Genomic DNA, 17,709 nt, shown 5'->3' with positions numbered 1-17,709 from the left:
GTGTGGGTGCTTCCCCAGGGACTGTGGGAACAAAGCTCCCCTTGGAGATCTGCAGAGATGGGAACATCGTTCCCATGTGAAATCCTGAACTGGCTATTTTAGGTCCCTGGACACTGTCCAGTATGCCCAAACCGAGCTGGAGGGCCGGGTGCTGCTTTAATAGTGGGTACTCAGGGTTATCTGTGCCCTTCCCATCCTCTCTCCATCAGCATCCTTGGACACTCAGGGCTGGCCAGGACCCTTTGCTGAGCTGCAGGTGCATCCCCCAGCTTTGAGCAGTCATGCTGGGGAGCCCCAGGAGGTTTCCCAGGGCATGCAGAGGGGATGAGTGCTGGGGAAGCGCAGCTGGCGCTGGTCACCACTGGCAGGGAGGTGCCCGTCTCACCCAGCTGACTTGGCTGCCTCCCAAAGGCAGGCTGCGGATTGGGTTTTAAAGGAATTCAGCGGGTTGGTGTGGTTTTTTTTCTTTCTTTTCTTTTTGTCTTCTCCCCCTTCCCTTGGTTCAATGTCCAAGGACTGCAGGGCCTGTTCTGCAAGCCAGTCTTTGTGGTGGCTCCTGGGGAATGTTTGCTCTGAAGGCTGTCCTGGCATGGAGATAACATTTCTGTTTATCTGCCTGCCTTGCAAATTTGAGGGCTTAGCTGCCCCAAACTGGGCTGGCCCCTTATCACTGCATCTCTGGGATTCCTCAGGAAGGGCACGTAGCCATGAGCAATAGTGTGGGGATGCTGCCATGGATCTGGTCTGGAAAGCGAATGAGCAATAGTGTGGGGATGCTGCCATGGATCTGGTCTGGAGAGCGAAGGGGGAATCACAAGTAGGGCTATAAGTGACCCAAGCATGGGCTGGATCAGATGCTGGGGAAATCCCCATTCCCAGGTGGGCAGTACTGTGCCAGGTCCCTGGATAGGGACAATGAGCTGGCCAGGCCACCCCAATCTGGTGGTAGAAGCAACCAAGCATTGGAACAGACCGCCCAGGGAAGGGATGGAATTGCCATCCCTGGAAGCGTTTGAAAAATATGTAGATGTGGCTCTTGGGGACATGGTTTAATGGTGGAACTGGCTGTGATGGGTTAGTGGTTGGATCTGATGATCTTGGAGGTCTTTTCCAACTGTAATGCTCCCATGATTCTGTTATCTTCTCTCACACTGAATTTCCATGCATCAGTTTGGGGCTGGGAGGAGCCCCAAAAGCAGCCCCAGCTCTCTGCTGTGCTGCTGCCGAGGGTGCAGGCAGCACCTGGGAATTCGAGCTGCTTCCTCCCACTGTTATGCACAGCAGGTGCTGAAGCAGCAGGTGGAGAGGCTCATTCCTGATAATTTCCATCCCCAGTGGGCCATGGGTCCTGCTGGCTGGGATTCCTCACAAGCACGTGGTGCTATGCAAAGCAATTTACAGCCTGTGACACAACTGCTCTAACATCAGCACCTGGGGAGGTTTGACAGGTGGATGAGGGCTTTCCTAGCATTATTTTACGAATTTCTATAAAAGACATGGGAGAATTGGCTGTGGGCAGCACCCAGCATCATGGGCTTGGCTCTGGCAGGGTTAGCATCTCTCATCTCTGACAGTGTCATTTGACTGCCAAGCTTCCCAGCAGGGACTGGAAGAGTTGGGGAGGATGCTGTGCTCCAGAATCTTCTCAGGCTCCTCACCTCCTTATCAGCTTCCAGGACTTCTGTTTGCAAAACCTTATCTGTGCTGTGGGAGCTGCTGGGGAGGGGGAGCTGCCCCGGGTTGCCAGCAGCTGGAAAGAGCCAAGGCTGTGGGCATCTCCCTGCAGCACCTCTGGGCTCCTGGTCCATCACCCTGGCAGATGGATCTCATCCCTCCCGCCTGTCCCAAGGAGGTTGCAGAAGGGATGAAGTGGCTGTGCTTGGATGGTGCTTTCGCGCTAGAAATTAGGTTTAAAAAGAGACTGAGTATTCCTGCAGAGTGGCTGTGCTCCCTGGCAGGAGTTTGCTTCCATTGAAGCACACAATCTTTTCAAGCCCTAATCCTAATTTTTCCATTACTTCTCCAGCTCTGTACCAGAACTTGGTCCATCCACAGTACCCATTCTCCCAGAGCTGTTGCTTTGATTTTAGGTTTCCATGTGGTGTCTGCAGGCCCACACGGTCTGTGTGGCCGTGAGTGCCTGGGAGCTCCCTCCCCGCTGCTGCATGTTCCTAGAGGGATGGAGAGCTAAGCTGCTCTTGCCTGTGGCCACTAGAAAACCCTGCCCATACACTCCTATATTCTGGAGAAGCAGGGTTTTTTTGCTCTGAAGAACAGCCTCTCAGTGACACTGCTCCCTATTTATTTTGGCCTGCAGCTGGACTAACCTCTCCTTCCAGTGTTTGTGGTGACAAAACTTGGGTGCTGTTAAAGAGCAAATCCAAGCCCTTGGAGAAAACATTTTGCAATCCTGCTTCAAGCGTCATCGCCTGGCTTAAAAAAATCCCTGTGCAGAAAAAACTGTTCTGCTGGGAAACTGACTTTGCTTCTGGGGGGGAATGTCACCTCTTCTTTATAAGGAGGCAGGAGCATGTGGAGAGAGGGGTGAGGACTCATCCAAGGCTGCATCTTCCGATAAAAAAGAGGGAGAAGGACTTCTTATATGAGCCCAGAGTGACAGGACAAGGGTAAATGACTTCACACTGATAGAGGGGAAGGTTGGATGGGATACTGGGAAGGGATTCTTCCCAGTGAGGTCCTGGCACAGGGTGTCCAGAGAAGCTGTGGCTGTCCCTGGATCCCTGGAAGTGTTCCAGGCTAGGTTGGATGGGCTTGGAGCAACCTGAGATAGTGAAAGGTGTCCCTCTCCATGGCAGGGGGTGGAACAAGGAGAGGTTTAGTGTCCCTTCCAACCCACCCCATATTCTGTGACAGGGACACTGCATCTCTCCTGCACCACTCTGGCCTGTCATGACTGTTAGGGATGATACTCTAAGCCCTGGAATAACAATCCCACCAAGTGCACTGTCTTTTTCTCCAAACTCTTGATTGTTTCAGTAGAGAGTTCAAAGTGCTGAAGGAGACGTCTGGGATTAAGTATGGATATATATCAACAGCCCAGAGGTTTGGGATTAATAAAATGTTCAAACAATTCTTCTGGTGTATCTGATGACATTTGGGAAAGCAGTGGAGAGGAACCCTTTCCAAGAGCATGCTGCATCTCTCTGACTGAGTGAGCAGCCTGGAGGCACAGTCTTGGATGTTAGGAAGTAATTCTTCCCTCTGAAGGTGTCGTGGCACTGGTAACAGGCTGATGAGAGAAGCTGTCGGTGCCTCATTCCTGGAAATGTTCAAGGCTGGGCTGGACAGGGCTTGTAGCAATCTGGGACAATGCAAAATATCCCTGCCAATGACGGGGGGTGGGACTGGATGGGTTTTAAGGTCCCTTCCCACCCAAACCACTCTGTGAGGTTCCACAATGGATGGGCTCCACCTCACCCCACATCCCAATTTCCTCCCTGCCAGCTGTGGGGGTGCTCTCCCTGGCTCTCCTGTCCTCCAGCCACATCCCTCATCCTTTGGGTAGTGATGTTTGAGGAGCAGTGGTGCTGCTGCCCTTGGGAAGATGAGCCCTGTTCTGCTGATGGGTGGGAGGTGGTGCAGGGGAAACCTGCAATGATTTCATCTGGTGCTAAGTCCCCTTAAATCCCAGGGACTGGGAACAAGTCCCTGACTTTGTGGGCAGAGAAAGGCATGTGGTGTGGCTTTTAGTGTCGGCCTTGGTTAGCCTGGGGAGCTCCTTGCCAAAGATATCATTGAAGCACAAGGAGCTAAACAGGGTTAGAAAATTGTTTGGAAATTTGTACAGCTAACAGGGGCTCTGGCATTGCCTTAATATGGATTTGGAGCCACTGGGAGTGACAGAGGGAGAGCTGGAGCAGGCTCAAGGGCAAAAAACCTCCACACCCTCTAGGTGTGAGTGTGGTTAATCAGTCCTTTGGGGGTGAAGGGGTGGTTCCCACCAGCCAAAATTGGGTGGCTTTGACCTCCTAAGGAGTGCTGGGATGGAGCAGGACGCTGACACCCCCCAGGCTGGGGACTCCTCCAGGGTTGAGGCTCCAGAGGCTTGCTGTGCTCATGGCTCTGACTGGCAGTGGCCCCAGCACTGAGGCTTCCTCAGCAAGAAACATCTGGTCCGGAACATCCCATGTCTTAAAAAGGTTGATTTTATGGAATTTTTATTGCTTTTTGTTGGCATCGTCTCCCAGTCCTTTTCTAAGATGGAAATTGGTCATTAGTGGATTTTACTGAAGTTTTATTTTATTCCTAAGCTCAGTCTGCTGGTTTCCTCCTCCCCTGGGGACTGCAAGATCTGGCTGTTCCTCTGACCCTGTCCTCAGTTTGTAGGAGGCTGCTCAAACAGCCCAGGTGGGAATAGTAGCTGGGGCACCTGGAACCCAGCATCACCATACCCATGCTCTTCCTGCTGTCGCCACTGGCATAAATCTCCAACAGCCCAATGGTCCTTGATGCTATCTCTGAGCTTATAATTCTTAAGTTAGCCACCTGCCTTCCCGTTGGGAAACATGGTAATCAAACCAATTTATTCTTTTCCACCGTCCTCGTTAGTCTGTAATTTAATTGAGTTGGAGATTGTTGACTTTTGGATAAAAAGCAACTTTTTGATAACCTCCAGATAAGCTTGTGGTGCTCACTTGTGGTGAGGTGGGAAGGCATCTGTACGGCTTAGTCTTCCCATGGAGTCCCAAAATGCTTTCTAGAGGGGCCAGGACCTTTATTCTGGGGACCCAGGACGTGTGGTTGACATGGAGCCCCTGGACTGGACACCTCGTGTGACCCTATCAGTGATGCTGGCGTCTCCCCAGCTGGGTTCCAAAACTGGAGAAGTGCCCTGCCCTGCTGAGAGCTGGGGCTCAGGGGGGCACTGATGGGTCGGAGTGGATGGAGTCGAAACCTCCAATGATTCCAGGTGGCACTAAGTCCCCTCGGGCATCAGGGAGTGAGAGAAGGTCCCAGCCCCTGGCACTGTGAATGGAGGGAGGTGTGTGGCAGCGGCGCACCTGTGATTTTTGGCTTTTACTGTAGATTCTTTGAATGGTTTGGCTTGGAAGGGATCTCAAAGCCCATCTCATTCCACCCTTGCCACGGGCAGGGACACCTTCCACTATCCCAGGTAGCTCAGACTTCAGGATTAACAAGTTGTTACTTTTGCAACTGCTCTGGGCACATTTTTTTGGTGGGGAGATGGTGATGTCAGGCCATGATGGTGGAGGGTGTGTAGGCATCCTGGCATCTCCCATGCTCATGTGTGGTACCCAGTGGGCTCTTGATCAGTCTAATCCCACCAGGATTCTCCCAGTGCTGGGCTGGATGGAGATATTAGACAGTTCCCTCCCAGCTAGGATGCAATGGGGTGGTGGGCCTGGCTCTCTCTGGGTGCCAGGGTGGGTGGGAATCCTCATGGCATCCTTCAAGGCCGGGCTGCAGCCCGTCTCCAGCCAGCTTCTGGCTGATGCTGACACTGACGGCTCTTTCCCACCTTCTCCTTGGGCTCAGCCGAAAGAGTTAAGGAAGCCACTGGAGAGGGGCCCCCAGAGGCAGCCGCTGGAGGTAATAATCTTCCTTCGGCTCTTTTTTTTTTTTTTCCCTGCTAATTGCGGAGTTGACATCGTCCCCTCTCATGAAAGGCTCTTTTGTGAGCCGAATTGCTGGGCAAAGCCCGGGCTTGGCAGTAGGTTGCAAGCCCCGGGCCGTCTCCTGCACATCTCTCTCGGCGGCAGGTAGTGAAATGACTCAGCGGCAGCGATGTCCCTCCCTCCTTGGCTCCCATCTGAAACAAAACCAAACACCCAAACAGCGACAAAATCCCTCCTTTTAGCCAACGAGGCCTGATTTTCGGCTGGTTCCACCTCGGCAGCAGAGGGAAAGGTCAGCCCGTCTGGACTCTAATCCGACAAGTGTTGTATTTCTTCGCCCGTGGGTGTCCTAGCAACGGGATTAACCCGCGGTGCGGGGCGGACGCCCGGATCCTGCTCCATCCCAGGCCGCTGCTCCGGATGTGTCGCTCCGCATGGCCGGGCAGCCCCAGAGGTGAGCTGGGCTCCGGACCTGCTCCCTGCGCCTGCCCCCGGCTCTGCCAGCGGCTCCTGGTGCCAAACATCAGTCCAGTGGTGGGGGAATTGAGGACAGTGCTGGTAGAATGGGCTTGTGGATGTTTGATCCACCCCAGAGGTGGGTGAGCCACTGGTGAAGCACTTCTGCCCCAAGAAGGATACTAGGCCTGGTTTAGAGACCACAATGGAGTGGGATGCTCCACACCAGCACCGTGGGACAGCCTGTGTCACTGTAAATCTGACTCTCACAGTGGAAATGGGTCTCCCAGTGCATCCCCTGATCCCAGTGCTCTGATCTCCCTCCCAGAACATCCCTTGCCTCCCAGTGCCCTGGTCTCCCACTACATCCCGTGTATCCCAGCACCTGGCTCTCCCAGGACATCCCTCCCTCTCTTCCAGCTGTGCAGGGGTGGCTGTTAACCCCTGACATCCCTCTGGCCTTGGGGTCAGCCTCGGTGGTAGCATGACCAGTAAAAATGCATCTGCTTGGGTTGGGAGCAAAAATATTTCCCATTTCCTTCATTCAGCTGTTTAATCTTTTTATCTCGCTGCTGCTGCTGAATCACCCGATGGCCCCAGTTTGCCTCCAGGTGTTACTGGTGGAGCCTCCCTGCCCGTGTGCAGCTGGTGCCAAGAGCTCAGCACCCAAACATCTGACGGGTGATTCCTAGTGGATGCCATGCATCTGGAGCCCCCCACATTCATGGCACAGCTGCCCGATAACACTGTCCCATTTCAATCTTTTTCAGCCTTTCCTCGGCTTTCCCAGCAGCCTCTTTCCAGGCATTCTCCTGCCTTCTTGTGCAGTCGCCAGCCAGAATTTCTCTCACAAGCCATGCAAGCTTTGCTATTCTCCTCATCCCACTGAGCTCTTTTGTCCCCAAGTGCGGGGTGCAAAGGAGCCAAAGGGGGTTTGAAGAGCAAAGTCTGGGATTAATCCTTGCTGCTGCCATGGAGAGGAGCCAGGAGCTGGCTTCCAGTGCAGCCTCAGGAGCTGCTGCAGGCTCCAGCATCCTCCAAAGCAGGGTGCTGGTCGCACGGCAGGGCTGTCTCCAAGCTGCTGGAGCCTCAGTGCTCCGGCCCTGCAAGTGGCCACACGCTTTAATGAGGAGCTGGTGAGGCTGCAGGCTTGGGAGAAGGGGGAGTTCATTCCCTCAAATCCCAGCTGGGTGCTCTGGAGACGGGCTGCAACTTGCCTGGAGTCCTGGAACATAGCTCCTGCCTACGTGTGATTTTTTTTTTTTCCCCTGCAGCTGGAGTAGGTTAAGTGGGGTTTTAGAAGCGTTTTCTTTTCTCCTGGGTGCTTAAAACAACAATAAATAAAATCCCAGCCCAGCATGTGACAAGTGACGCTGCTTCGAGGAAAGTAAGATGTTGCTCTGCTGATTTATGGGGATTTTTTTTTTTTTAACTTTACAGGGCACTGCTAGCATTTGTGGAATTGGCTTTGCTGCAGGAAAAACTGGTTTCCAGCATTCCCATTAGGAAGAAATTTCTGTGATCATGTAATTGAAATGCAGAAGAAAATAAAATAGCAATATATAAGTAGATGCCAGAGGAGCTGGTGCTCATAGGTGGGTCCTTTGGAGACTGTGTGTGTCCTCTGTCTTGTTCTGACCTTGGCTGTGCTGCTTGCAGCCTGTGGCAAGGAAAAAAATGGCTCTTTTTGCACTTTTTCTGGGCTTTCTGGCTCCTGCACCAGCCTGCAAAAGCAGGGAAAAAAATAAATCTATCTTTTGACCATGGGAATGTTTTAATTCATCTTGAGGCAGTTTCCAGAGGTTTTTTTTATCATTTTATCTGAGCTGGGGCTGGCACCAGGATGAACTCCTGTTAGGCAGGGAATGTTGGGACTCTGACTCCTCCATCCCATAAATGAAAAATTATGGATTTGACTCATCTCCATCCTCTTGCAGTAGGACAGCAGCAGACTGCAGAGTCTCACCCTGGGGGTCTCGGCTCCCCAAAACTTTTAATCAGGAAAGGGAAACTCTGCTTCCATAAGATTATTTTTTGGGGGTTATTTTTTTGTGGGTTGGGTTTTTTTTCTTTGGTTTGATTTGTTTTTTTGTGTTGGGTTGTTTTGGTTTGGTTTTTTTGGTGGATTGTTTGTTTTGGTTTTTTGCTTGTTTGTTTGTTTTGTGTGTTTGGTTGGTTGGTTGGTTTTGTTTCCAAAAGGTATTCACTGCTTAGACTTGGATGTTTGGGAGGTGAACATGTTTTCATTTGGGATGGTGATGGGGGAAAAGACCCCCTGATTTTTGGGGAACCTCTAAACAAAAGTGTGGCCATCAGGAACAAAACCATCCTAAAACCCAGAATCTCAGGTTTGGTTTGTAAGGGACCTGAAAGCTCATCCAGTGCCATCCCCTGCTATGCAGGGACACCTTCCACTATCCCAGGTGGCTCCAAGCCCCATCCAGACTCGTCTTGGGCATTTCCAGGGATCCAGGGGCAGCCACAGCTTCTCTGGGCACCCTGTGCCAGGGCCTCCCCACCCTCACAGGGAACAATTCCTTCCCAATATCCCACCTAACCCTGCCCTCTGGCACTGGGAAGCCATTCCCTCCATCCCTTGTCCCCAGTCCCTCTCCAGCTCTCCTGAAGCCCCTTTAGGCTCTGGAAGGGGCTCTGAGATCTCCTTCTTTGACAATGCTCAAACCCCTCCTGGGCATGGTTTTGCACAACCAGCTGTAGGTGAACCTACTTCAGCAGAGCTTGAATTTGTCCATCTCCAGAGGTCCCTTCCCAGCCCTAGCCCTCCGGGACCCTGTGAATGACGTCCCCACAAGGCTGCCCAGCCTTCCCAGCCCGCCCCGCCTTTGAACCCTCTGGTATGTGAATTTTTGCTGGTGTCAGAGGGTCGGGCGGCTGCAAAATCCCTCCCGGTTAAGGGGTGGGAATACCAGTGTGTGCAGCTTGGGATAATTACCAGTTGTCAGCAAAACAATAGTGGCATTGTAGGGCAGGAGCAAAGGGAAAGGGCCCCTGTCTTGAGCGTAATGTTACTTTTCTATTTACGTTGCCATAGTCTTTGCTGAGAAATGGCCCTATTCTCTCTAATCCTCCCCTTCATGCATTCCTGCTGAGCTTTTTTGTGTGGTTTGGGGTTTTTTTTTTAACCCCTTATCATCCCAAGGAAACAGCGTGTGGGTACCCATCTCGGTGGTGCTGTGCTGCAGGGATGTCCTTGGCCCATGGCATTGTGCCCGTGGGCTGGGCAACTTTGCTTTGGGATGCTGAAGCCCGGGATGGTGCCCGGCTGTGGCATCATCCCTGTGCTCGGGAGGGGGCGGGGGGCAAACCTGATCTGGAATCTCCATCTTCATGCAAGCAGGAACACAATTTGCACACCTCCTTGTTCTTCACCTGTACTGTTATAGGTGGTGAACTTCAGTGCATTAAAGCTGTTTATTGATGTCATATTTTGCTTTAAAACCTTTTTTTTAGAAAAAGGGAATAATTGATCAAATACTGGCTCTGGTTATTGGTCTGAAAGGGATGATGAGGTTCTGGCCTCATCCAGCACCTTCTGGCTTTCCCCAGAACTTGCATGGATCACCCACCTGTTTGGCCCCTTTACTCTCCATCTCCAAGGCTGTTTGGACTTCCTCAAAAGATCTAAATTTTCATGCTTAAATACTTGTGGAGACATGGCAGGAAGAGGGGGATTTCAGCCTTGGCTGATGTCAAGTTGCCATCGCTCAACTTGATCTCAAGGCATTCAATTGATTGATTTCTCACTGTGGCATTGGGATGTGCGCAGCTGGGTGGGTTCAAGGCCTGGGTGACACTTTCCCTGTTCGAGTGGCCTCTCATCCAGGCTGTTCATGACCCCAGCATCCACCCCTAAAGGGCCTGCCGGGCACCTCTCCTCATCATGTCCCCAATTCAGGGGCCCACAAAGTCCGGTGTGGAGCACGGTGCCCCGCAGACAGCCCGGGATGGGATGCAGTGGGATGTGACAGCAAAGCACGATGGCCAAGGTCGGCTGCCTGGTGCAGAGGAAACTTTGGAAGGAGCCAAAACTTTGGAAATGCTGCCAAAGTCAGCAGCACAGGCGAACTATTGTCTGAGGAGTGCAAAGAAGTGGAAGGACCATGGAGCAGACACGGAGTCTTATTACGAGCACAGCTAGGGGCTTCCAAGCCAAACAAAGTTCCCTGCACTGCAGGAGGGCAGCACTGACAAGAACCAGGCTGGTTGGACAAGCTGGAGATTGCAGCTGAAATCCCAAAACAAACTCCTCTCCCGGATCCCCTTTTTCCTGTCCATTCCCTGAGAAAATAGTGTTCCTCGCCACTTGGCCCCACAGCAAGTGTGCGAGCTTGGATTCTGTTTGCTGCACGCTGCACTGAAGGTGAGGTTAATGACCTGCTGGCTGGTTTTCCTCCCTGAAAATCCATGGTGAGGCTCTGTAAAGCATCCATGAACTGTGGCAGTTGCCTCCTGCAGCAGCACAGACCAGCTGGCCCCTAGCATCCCTGGCTGGGGTGGGTGCAGGATGGATGCTGTTCCACAGGATGGAGGCTGTGATGCTCTGTTGTAGCTTCAGGTATGACAGAACTTGGTAGCTCTTCTGTATTTTGTTTAGTGAATTGGGATTTTTAAGCTGTGTTGGTATTTTCTTTGTTTCTGAAGTCCCAGAAAACAGTTGGGAGTGGGCAACTTCCAGTTTTTGTTGTGTAGGCTTCAAAGTTGGTGCTGGGTTCCCTGCCAACAGTACTTTGTTGCTCCATCACATTAAATCCTGGGTTTAATCCAGGGTTAAAATCCTGCCATGGTTGAGGGACATCGTTGGCTTGGAGACTTTTGTTTGAGCTCTGGGGACATGTACTCCACATGGGTGCCTTGTCCTCCTCTGATTTTCTGGATGGGATGGCATCGAGTCTGATTATAAACCCTTCATCTCACCTCTCATCTCCCCTCATCCTGCTACACAGCATCTGTCCACAATGCTAGCTGTAGTGCTAGGTGCATTGATTGCCCTGAATCCCCAGGGAAAGAAGTGCCTAGGAATGGGAATGCACTTTCTCCCTGTTCCTCAGGGAGACAGCAACCAAGCCCCCTCCACCAACTGTCTGTCCCCGAGGGTGGTCATAAGTGCTGCCGGGAGCCCCTCAGCTTCATGCTGAGACAGGAATGCCAGGAACTCGATTGAAATTTGGGGCTCCCCGCTGAGCCAGAACCTTGGTGGGGGGTGAGGAGGGGAGTCTTACCCTGTCCAGGGAGCAATTAGTCTGCAAGGTGATTTATTAACGTGGAGGAAGATGATCCAGGGGGTCGCATTCCTTCCCTCACCTTTCCTTCCCTGCCTTATCTCCAGGCTGTCAGTTGGCCCCGAGGGGAGGTGAGTGATTGGAAGCAGAGACATGGCTCCAGTGGAGGCAGGATGAGGAGGGACTGGGGGGCTACAGCTCACCCCAAGCTCACCTTGTGTTTTATACACCTCCCTTGGGTTCAGCTGTGCCCAGATATTGATGGTCTCTCTCCACCATCCATTCTTCCCAGGAAACCTCATGAGGTGGCCAAAATCACTTCAGCCCCAGTTCTCTGCTGCCTTGTCCCCTTGTCCGTGTGAATGGGGCAGAGTGGGACACCAGCACCTCTTGGCTATGCCCTGCTCAGTTCAGGAGCAGAACGCAGGTAATGACAGGGGTTTGGGTAGGCTGCCCTTCTTTCCCTCCAGGGGCTATTTGATGGCTCCCCCAGGCAGTCATGACATTTTCACGGTTTATCTTATCGAGGAATTTGCCGGGAGAATGTTCCTGGCTCTCCATGAGTAAATGTTTAGGAACGCTGCGGTCTTGGGGGGCTCTGTGGTGTTGCACAGCCAGAGACAGAGGGGAAATACTGTCCCGGAGGCAGAGCCTGGCAGAGCGGCACCTGTGTAATTTTTGGGGCTGTGCTGGCTGCTGTCACTCCCACCAGCTCGGCTCCTGTGTATCCTTGTCTCCCGCCTCCCCATCTCCCTGGCTGTGTGCCCGCCCATGGGCTGAGTGCCCCTGCCTCTCTCCAGGGACTGTCTCGGCAGGGGAGATCAGCGGGTCAGGATGTGGCAACATCCTCCAACATCCTCGGCGTGTGTCTCCAGGAGAGCGTTTCAACTGCTGTTTGGGGCTTTTAGATGGGGATTAGAATCCCAAATGTCAATAGGATTTATAGATACCATCTGCTGCTGAAAGTCCCTGATCTTTTCTGCTTGGTCTGAGAGTGCTTCTGCCTCTGGCTCTCTGGCTTTCTGGCTGTGCTGATGTCAGAGCTCCCTTCCCTTCCCTTCCCTTCCCTTCCCTTCCCTTCCCTTCCCTTCCCTTCCCTTCCCTTCCCTTCCCTTCCCTTCCCTTCCCTTCCCTTCCCTTCCCTTCCCTTCCCTTCCCTTCCCTTCCCTTCCCTTCCCTTCCCTTCCCTTCCCTTCCCTTCCCTTCCCTTCCCTTCCCTTCCCTTCCCTTCCCTTCCCTTCCCTTCCCTTCCCTTCCCTTCCCTTCCCTTCCCTTCCCTTCCCTTCCCTTCCCTTCCCTTCCCTTCCCTTCCCTTCCCTTCCCTTCCCTTCCCTTCCCTTCCCTTCCCTTCCCTTCCCTTCCCTTCCCTTCCCTTCCCTTCCCTTCCCTTCCCTTCCCTTCCCTTCCCTTCCCTTCCCTTCCCTTCCCTTCCCTTCCCTTCCCTTCCCTTCCCTTCCCTTCCCTTCCCCCAGGAGAGCTGTGCCCACCCGTGCTCCCTCCCAGTCCCTGCCCGGAGCTCTGTGATCTCAGGGCTGGGTCCAACAAAGTAGGGGTCTCCTGAGGAAGTGTCCGCCTGAGGCTCCCTCTGCTGTCCGTCTGTCAGTCCTTCTGCCTGTCCGTTCATCTGCCCAGGTCCTGCTGGGGAAACCTTGGGCTGTGCAGGAGGAATGGCTGAGCTGGACTGGGGCAGGCTCCCTGTCCTCTCCCAAAATGCTGCAGGGAGAGCAACCCCGGAGAGAAACATGAGTGTGTTTTGACCGCGGATGGAAGGCTGCAGGTCTGAATGACAAAGACTCTTTTTTCCTACTTTTTATCTAGTTTTCCCTCTTTCCCCCCCTTTTTCTCCCCCCCTCTTTTTACCCCCATTTTCTCTTTTCAGTTTCCTTTCTTCTCCTCCCTTTTTCCTCTCTTTTTGTCTTTTTCTTCTGTCTCATTTTCCCTTTCTCTTTCCCTTCCCTTCCCTCTCTTGCCTTGTCCCCCCCAATTTTTCTTATTCTCTTCCCCCTCTTCTCTTTTTTCTGTTCTTTTCTTTGTTCTTCCCCCCCTCCTTCTTTCCTCTCTTTTGTCCTTTCTCCCCTTGTTTCTCTCTCCTCTCTCCTTTCCTACTCTCATTTTCCACTTCTTGCACTTCCCCCCCATACTTTCCTCCATTTCCCGCTCTTTCCTTGACTTCCTTAATCTCTTTTTTTTCTCTTTTCTCCTTTCCCTCCTCTCTCATTTTCCCCTTCTCTTCTCCCCACCCTCTTCCTCCAATCTCTTTTCTTCCCATCTCCACTCTCTTCCCCCACCTCTAGTTTTTCCTCTCTTTTCCCTTTTTTCCCCCTTTTCACCCCCTCTCTATTCTTCTGGTCCAGGACTGAGCCCTCAGTGCCTTCTTAGGGCAGCCCAATCCCCCTTTTCCTGAGGAACCATGCTGCAGCACCAGATGCCAGACAGTTTTGGGAAGATGCAGCCAGCCTCTTTGGTTGGGAACTGGGACCAGGGTGAGGGTCCAGATTTGCTTTTCAAGAAGTCCAGTGTTATGGCAAGCTGGCAGCAGCATCTCACGGAGTGCGCAAAGTGGTTTTTGGGAGCCTTTAGGCTGGAGGAGGCTAAAACAAGGCAATTTTCCTACTCTGCCAGCAAGCCAGCTGCAATGGCTTCCCTCTGGGGGAATACTTCTCTAAAATATTTCACCAGCTGGTGCCTTCCCAGTCCCTGCCTGGCTGCTTGGTCAGTGGCGGAGCTTGTTGCACTGGGCCAAGATGCTCTAGTGCCGCCTGTGCCACCAGCCGACCCTCAGGGTACCTAATTTGGAAATCCTTTTTTGGGGGGATGCACCAGCCCTGGCTCCTTCCCAGGGAGCTGCCAGCAAGGATGTGTGCAGTGAAATAAAGATCATTGACTTAATGAGGATGTCCCACGGACTGCTGCTCCACTCCGCTGTCATGAGCTGCCTAATCCCAGCAGAAGGGAGAAGCGGGAATTTCTCTGGCTGGGCATCCTGTCTGTACATGCTTGGGATACCCCAGCAGGGTGCTGCTGCTCAAATCCTCCTGGCAAAGACCAGGCAGCTCATGGGGGCATGTGATGATCCCCACCCTGGGAGCTGCTCAGCTCTGAGGGGAGAGAGGCTGCGGGAACACCAAGGTTTTCCATCCCACTGGTGGGAATGGAAGCAGCAGTCACTCCTATCCCTCTCAGATGTGCCAAGGAGTCCTGCACCAAACTCTGCCACTGTACCCTGGCCCTCAGGCAGCCAAGCCTGTCAGAACATGCCAGAGAAGGTTGGCAAACACTTGGCTCCTTCCCCAGCCTAATGGGAGTACGGGAGCTCTGGGAGGGGCCATATGGAAGCTCTGCCATCTGGACAAACCCGTGTCCCATGTGGATTGGTGGGGGCTGTTTCACAGCAGGCACCCCTAACAGCATTGGTCATGGGGAGAGCTGCTGGCAGTAGCAGCCAGCTCCCATTTTCAGGCGAAAACTTGCCTGTTTCACTTCAAAAGTAGTGTGGGAAATGTTGCATAAATGGTGCATAATGTTGCATAAAATGGACATCTGAGCATTTGTCTTGGTGATTTTCCTGAATATTTTCAAACTGGAGCACCAGCTCCGGCATGTGGAGATCTCCACTCTGTAGGACCATGTTATGGCACACTGTGACTTTCCTGGCCACACAGCCAAGGGGAGCCAAAATTGTCACCTCCCCATCAAAACCCTGTCTCAGGGACACTTCTTCAGCCATGGAGGTGACTTGCATGGTGTCACCATGGTAGTGCAGGCCCTGGAAATGCTCCATCTCTGCTTGGCCATCCCTAGGAATGAGGGGCACCGTCACCAGAGCTGGATAAGTGGATTTGAGGGTAACATTTTTAAGCCAAGGCAAAGAACAATTGAAATTTTGGGGGTGTGGGAGAGTGCCAGCCTTGCCCAGGGGAGATTTTCATCCTGGGCTCCAGAAAAACTTGTGATTGGGAAACTTGTGAGTGCTCAGACCTGGCTTAGAGGCAATGCTGGCGTGTGATGCTTGGGGGAAGCAAGAAAGCTGCAGTGCCCCCCGGCCATCCTGCAACAGCACCTGGGGAGTCCTGGCCCTGTAACCGAGCTGGAAAAGCAGCTTTAAACATTAGGCTTTGGGGAATTGTTGTGTTTCCAGCCGGTGGAAATATCGGAAATGTTTTCTGGGATTGGTTTCCCTCCTCATTCAGTTTTGCTTTGAGATTATAACCTTTTCCTGAGGCCTGAAGTGGGGTGTCCCACCAAAGCTGGGCATCCATGAGGACCATGTCCACAGACAACCCTACCATGTACAGCTCTGAATGCTGGTGATTTAACCAGAGCCACCGAGCAGGGAGAGAGGATTTAGGACTTTCTGGACAGGAAGGAGTTAAGCATCTGGCAGCAGCTGCTGGGACAGGCAGTAGGGTGCGTCTGAAGGCTGGCTTGGCTTCCGGAGGTTTTGGGGGGCTCAGGTGGGTCCTTAGGCAGGCGTCGGGGTCCCGAGGGGCCGTGCCGGCAGCGGGAGGCTGGCGCTGGGGAGAGGAGGACTTGGCAGGGCCGGCAGCGCGGCCACTCCTCCTCCTGCTTTGCTTCGGTTTGAAGGGTCGAGTGCCGGAGCTTGGGAGGAGAGAGAGTTGTGAGTGCTCCAAGAGTCTGGTCGGGGCAGAACTCCTGCCTCTTCCCTCCTTCCCTTCCTCCAGTCTCTCCGCTCTGCTCTCGGGAGCAACGGAGCTCATTTTCCGTTTCCAATGGCCCCACCTTGGTTGGGGTTTCTCCTCTTCCTGGCTTGCTGCTTCTTCTGCTCTGAAGCACAGCTCCTGGACTGGGTTTGGGACAGCACGAAGACCACAGGAAGCCCAGCAGCACTCGGCAAGGGAATCCTGGCATCAGACCCACCAACCTCAGAGGCAGCTCCGGCTCCCAGACTGTCCCCAGGGACGTGGGGCGGCGAGGTGGCGGGAAATGTCACCACCCCACGGCGGCAGGAGCCAGATCCTGCTACAGCAGCACCTGTGGGTGAGGGAACCACAGCCAAAACCACAGAACAGTGGGACAGGAATGCCACAGGGCTGCTGGAGAGCACGGCATGGCCAAGCATTGCACCTCCCCACAGCATGTCACCTGCCCCAGGACAGCAGGTGGCCAGCAGCTCCACCAAGGACCCCCAGCTCTTGGGGACAAAGACCCACAAGGAACTGCAGCTCCTCGGGTCAGGGAACACCGAGGATCCCCAGCTCCTGGGGTCAGGGAATACTGAGGACCTGCAGCTGCTGGGGTTGGGCACCACTGATGACCCACAGCTTCTAGGGATGATGAGCACCACAGACCTGCAGCTCCTGGTGATGGAGCACACGAAGGACCCACAGCTCTTGAGGACATGGACCACAGAAGACCCACAGCTCCTGAGGACAGGGACCACCGAGGACCCACAGCTCCTGGGGAGAGGGACCACCGAGGACCCACAGCTCCCAGGCATGGAGACCACTGAGAATCTGCAGCTCCTGGCGATGAGGAGCACCAAGGACACACAGTTCCTGAGGACAGTGACCACTGAGAACTCAGAGCTCCTGGGGACAGAAACTCCTACAGTAATGGAGACACAGGTGTCCTTGCAGAGACCAGCGGGTCCCCAGCCAGGTAGTGACCATTTTCCTTTCTCACCAGGTGACAATACCCCTGAGCAGGTGGTACCATTTCGGAACCCCTCGGCACCACCTCCCCATCACCTCCACAGAGCATCACCGAACCTATGGCATGGCAGCAGCCAACTGGGGCTGGCTCTGGCCAGCAGGAATGGGAGTCAGAGCCCCCCTTGGCCTGACCAGAGGGTGGATAAAGGTGTGGATCCTGCTGCTGCAGATAACTTCGTCCCTCTGGAGTTCAATTTACTAACCGCTACCATGCAGCTCCATGGGAGTGGCAGCGTGGGGATCGCATCCTTCTTTCCGAGACTGATGCCAGTGGCCGGCCGTTGCCAGCCCATCCCAACCCACCTGCCCTTCTGCAGTGTGCTGGGCACCAGCCATGTCCGATTGCCAAATTACCTCCAGCACAGGAGCGAGGAGGAAATTCGGGCAGCTTTGCATGAGTGGGAGGGGCTGCTTGAGTCGCGGTGCCATCGCTACCTGGAGTGGTTCCTCTGCTTGCTGCTGCTCCCCGGCTGTAGCCCCTCGGTCCGTGTAACCCCTCCGCCGTGCCAGGGCTTCTGCGAGGCCGTCAGAGACCTGTGTTGGACTCACTTGGCTGGCGGGCGCCTGCCTCTGCCTTGCGATGCTCTCCCTGAGGAGGATGACGGGGTTTCTTGTGTCTTTATTAATGCTTCTGCAGGTAATGTGGCTGGGCGACATCCCTGTGCTGTCTCCCCTGCCCAGACTCCCCCAGATGCTGGGTGATGCTTCTGCCTTGTGCTCATGGGATGCTGCCGAATCCAAAAT

General features: G+C 53.7%; 1 protein-coding gene across 9 annotated transcripts in view; it reads left to right on the top strand.

Moving 5' to 3' along the window:
- Nucleotides 1-17,709, top strand: part of COL18A1 (collagen type XVIII alpha 1 chain) — a 36,560-nt gene that overhangs the window by 1,768 nt on the left and 17,083 nt on the right. For 4 of the 9 annotated variants that reach the window (XM_083865540.1, XM_083865539.1, XM_083865537.1 and 1 more), the window contains exon 1: nt 15,772-16,912. The exons of 2 other annotated variants lie outside the window; for them this stretch is intronic. In XM_083865540.1, coding sequence (XP_083721666.1) covers nt 16,024-16,912 — 889 coding nt within the window. In that variant the 5' untranslated portion in view covers nt 15,772-16,023. Of the gene's footprint in view, nt 1-15,771; nt 16,913-17,045; nt 17,603-17,709 lie in introns of those variants that run through there. 3 more of the 9 variants (XM_083865543.1, XM_083865544.1, XM_083865541.1) reach the window with 2 other exon arrangements.

This window comes from Zosterops lateralis (genome assembly GCF_965231275.1).
Source record: "Zosterops lateralis genome assembly, chromosome: 7".
In the NCBI taxonomy this organism is placed as follows: domain Eukaryota; kingdom Metazoa; phylum Chordata; class Aves; order Passeriformes; family Zosteropidae; genus Zosterops; species Zosterops lateralis.
This window is presented reverse-complemented; position numbering and strand designations above follow the sequence as displayed.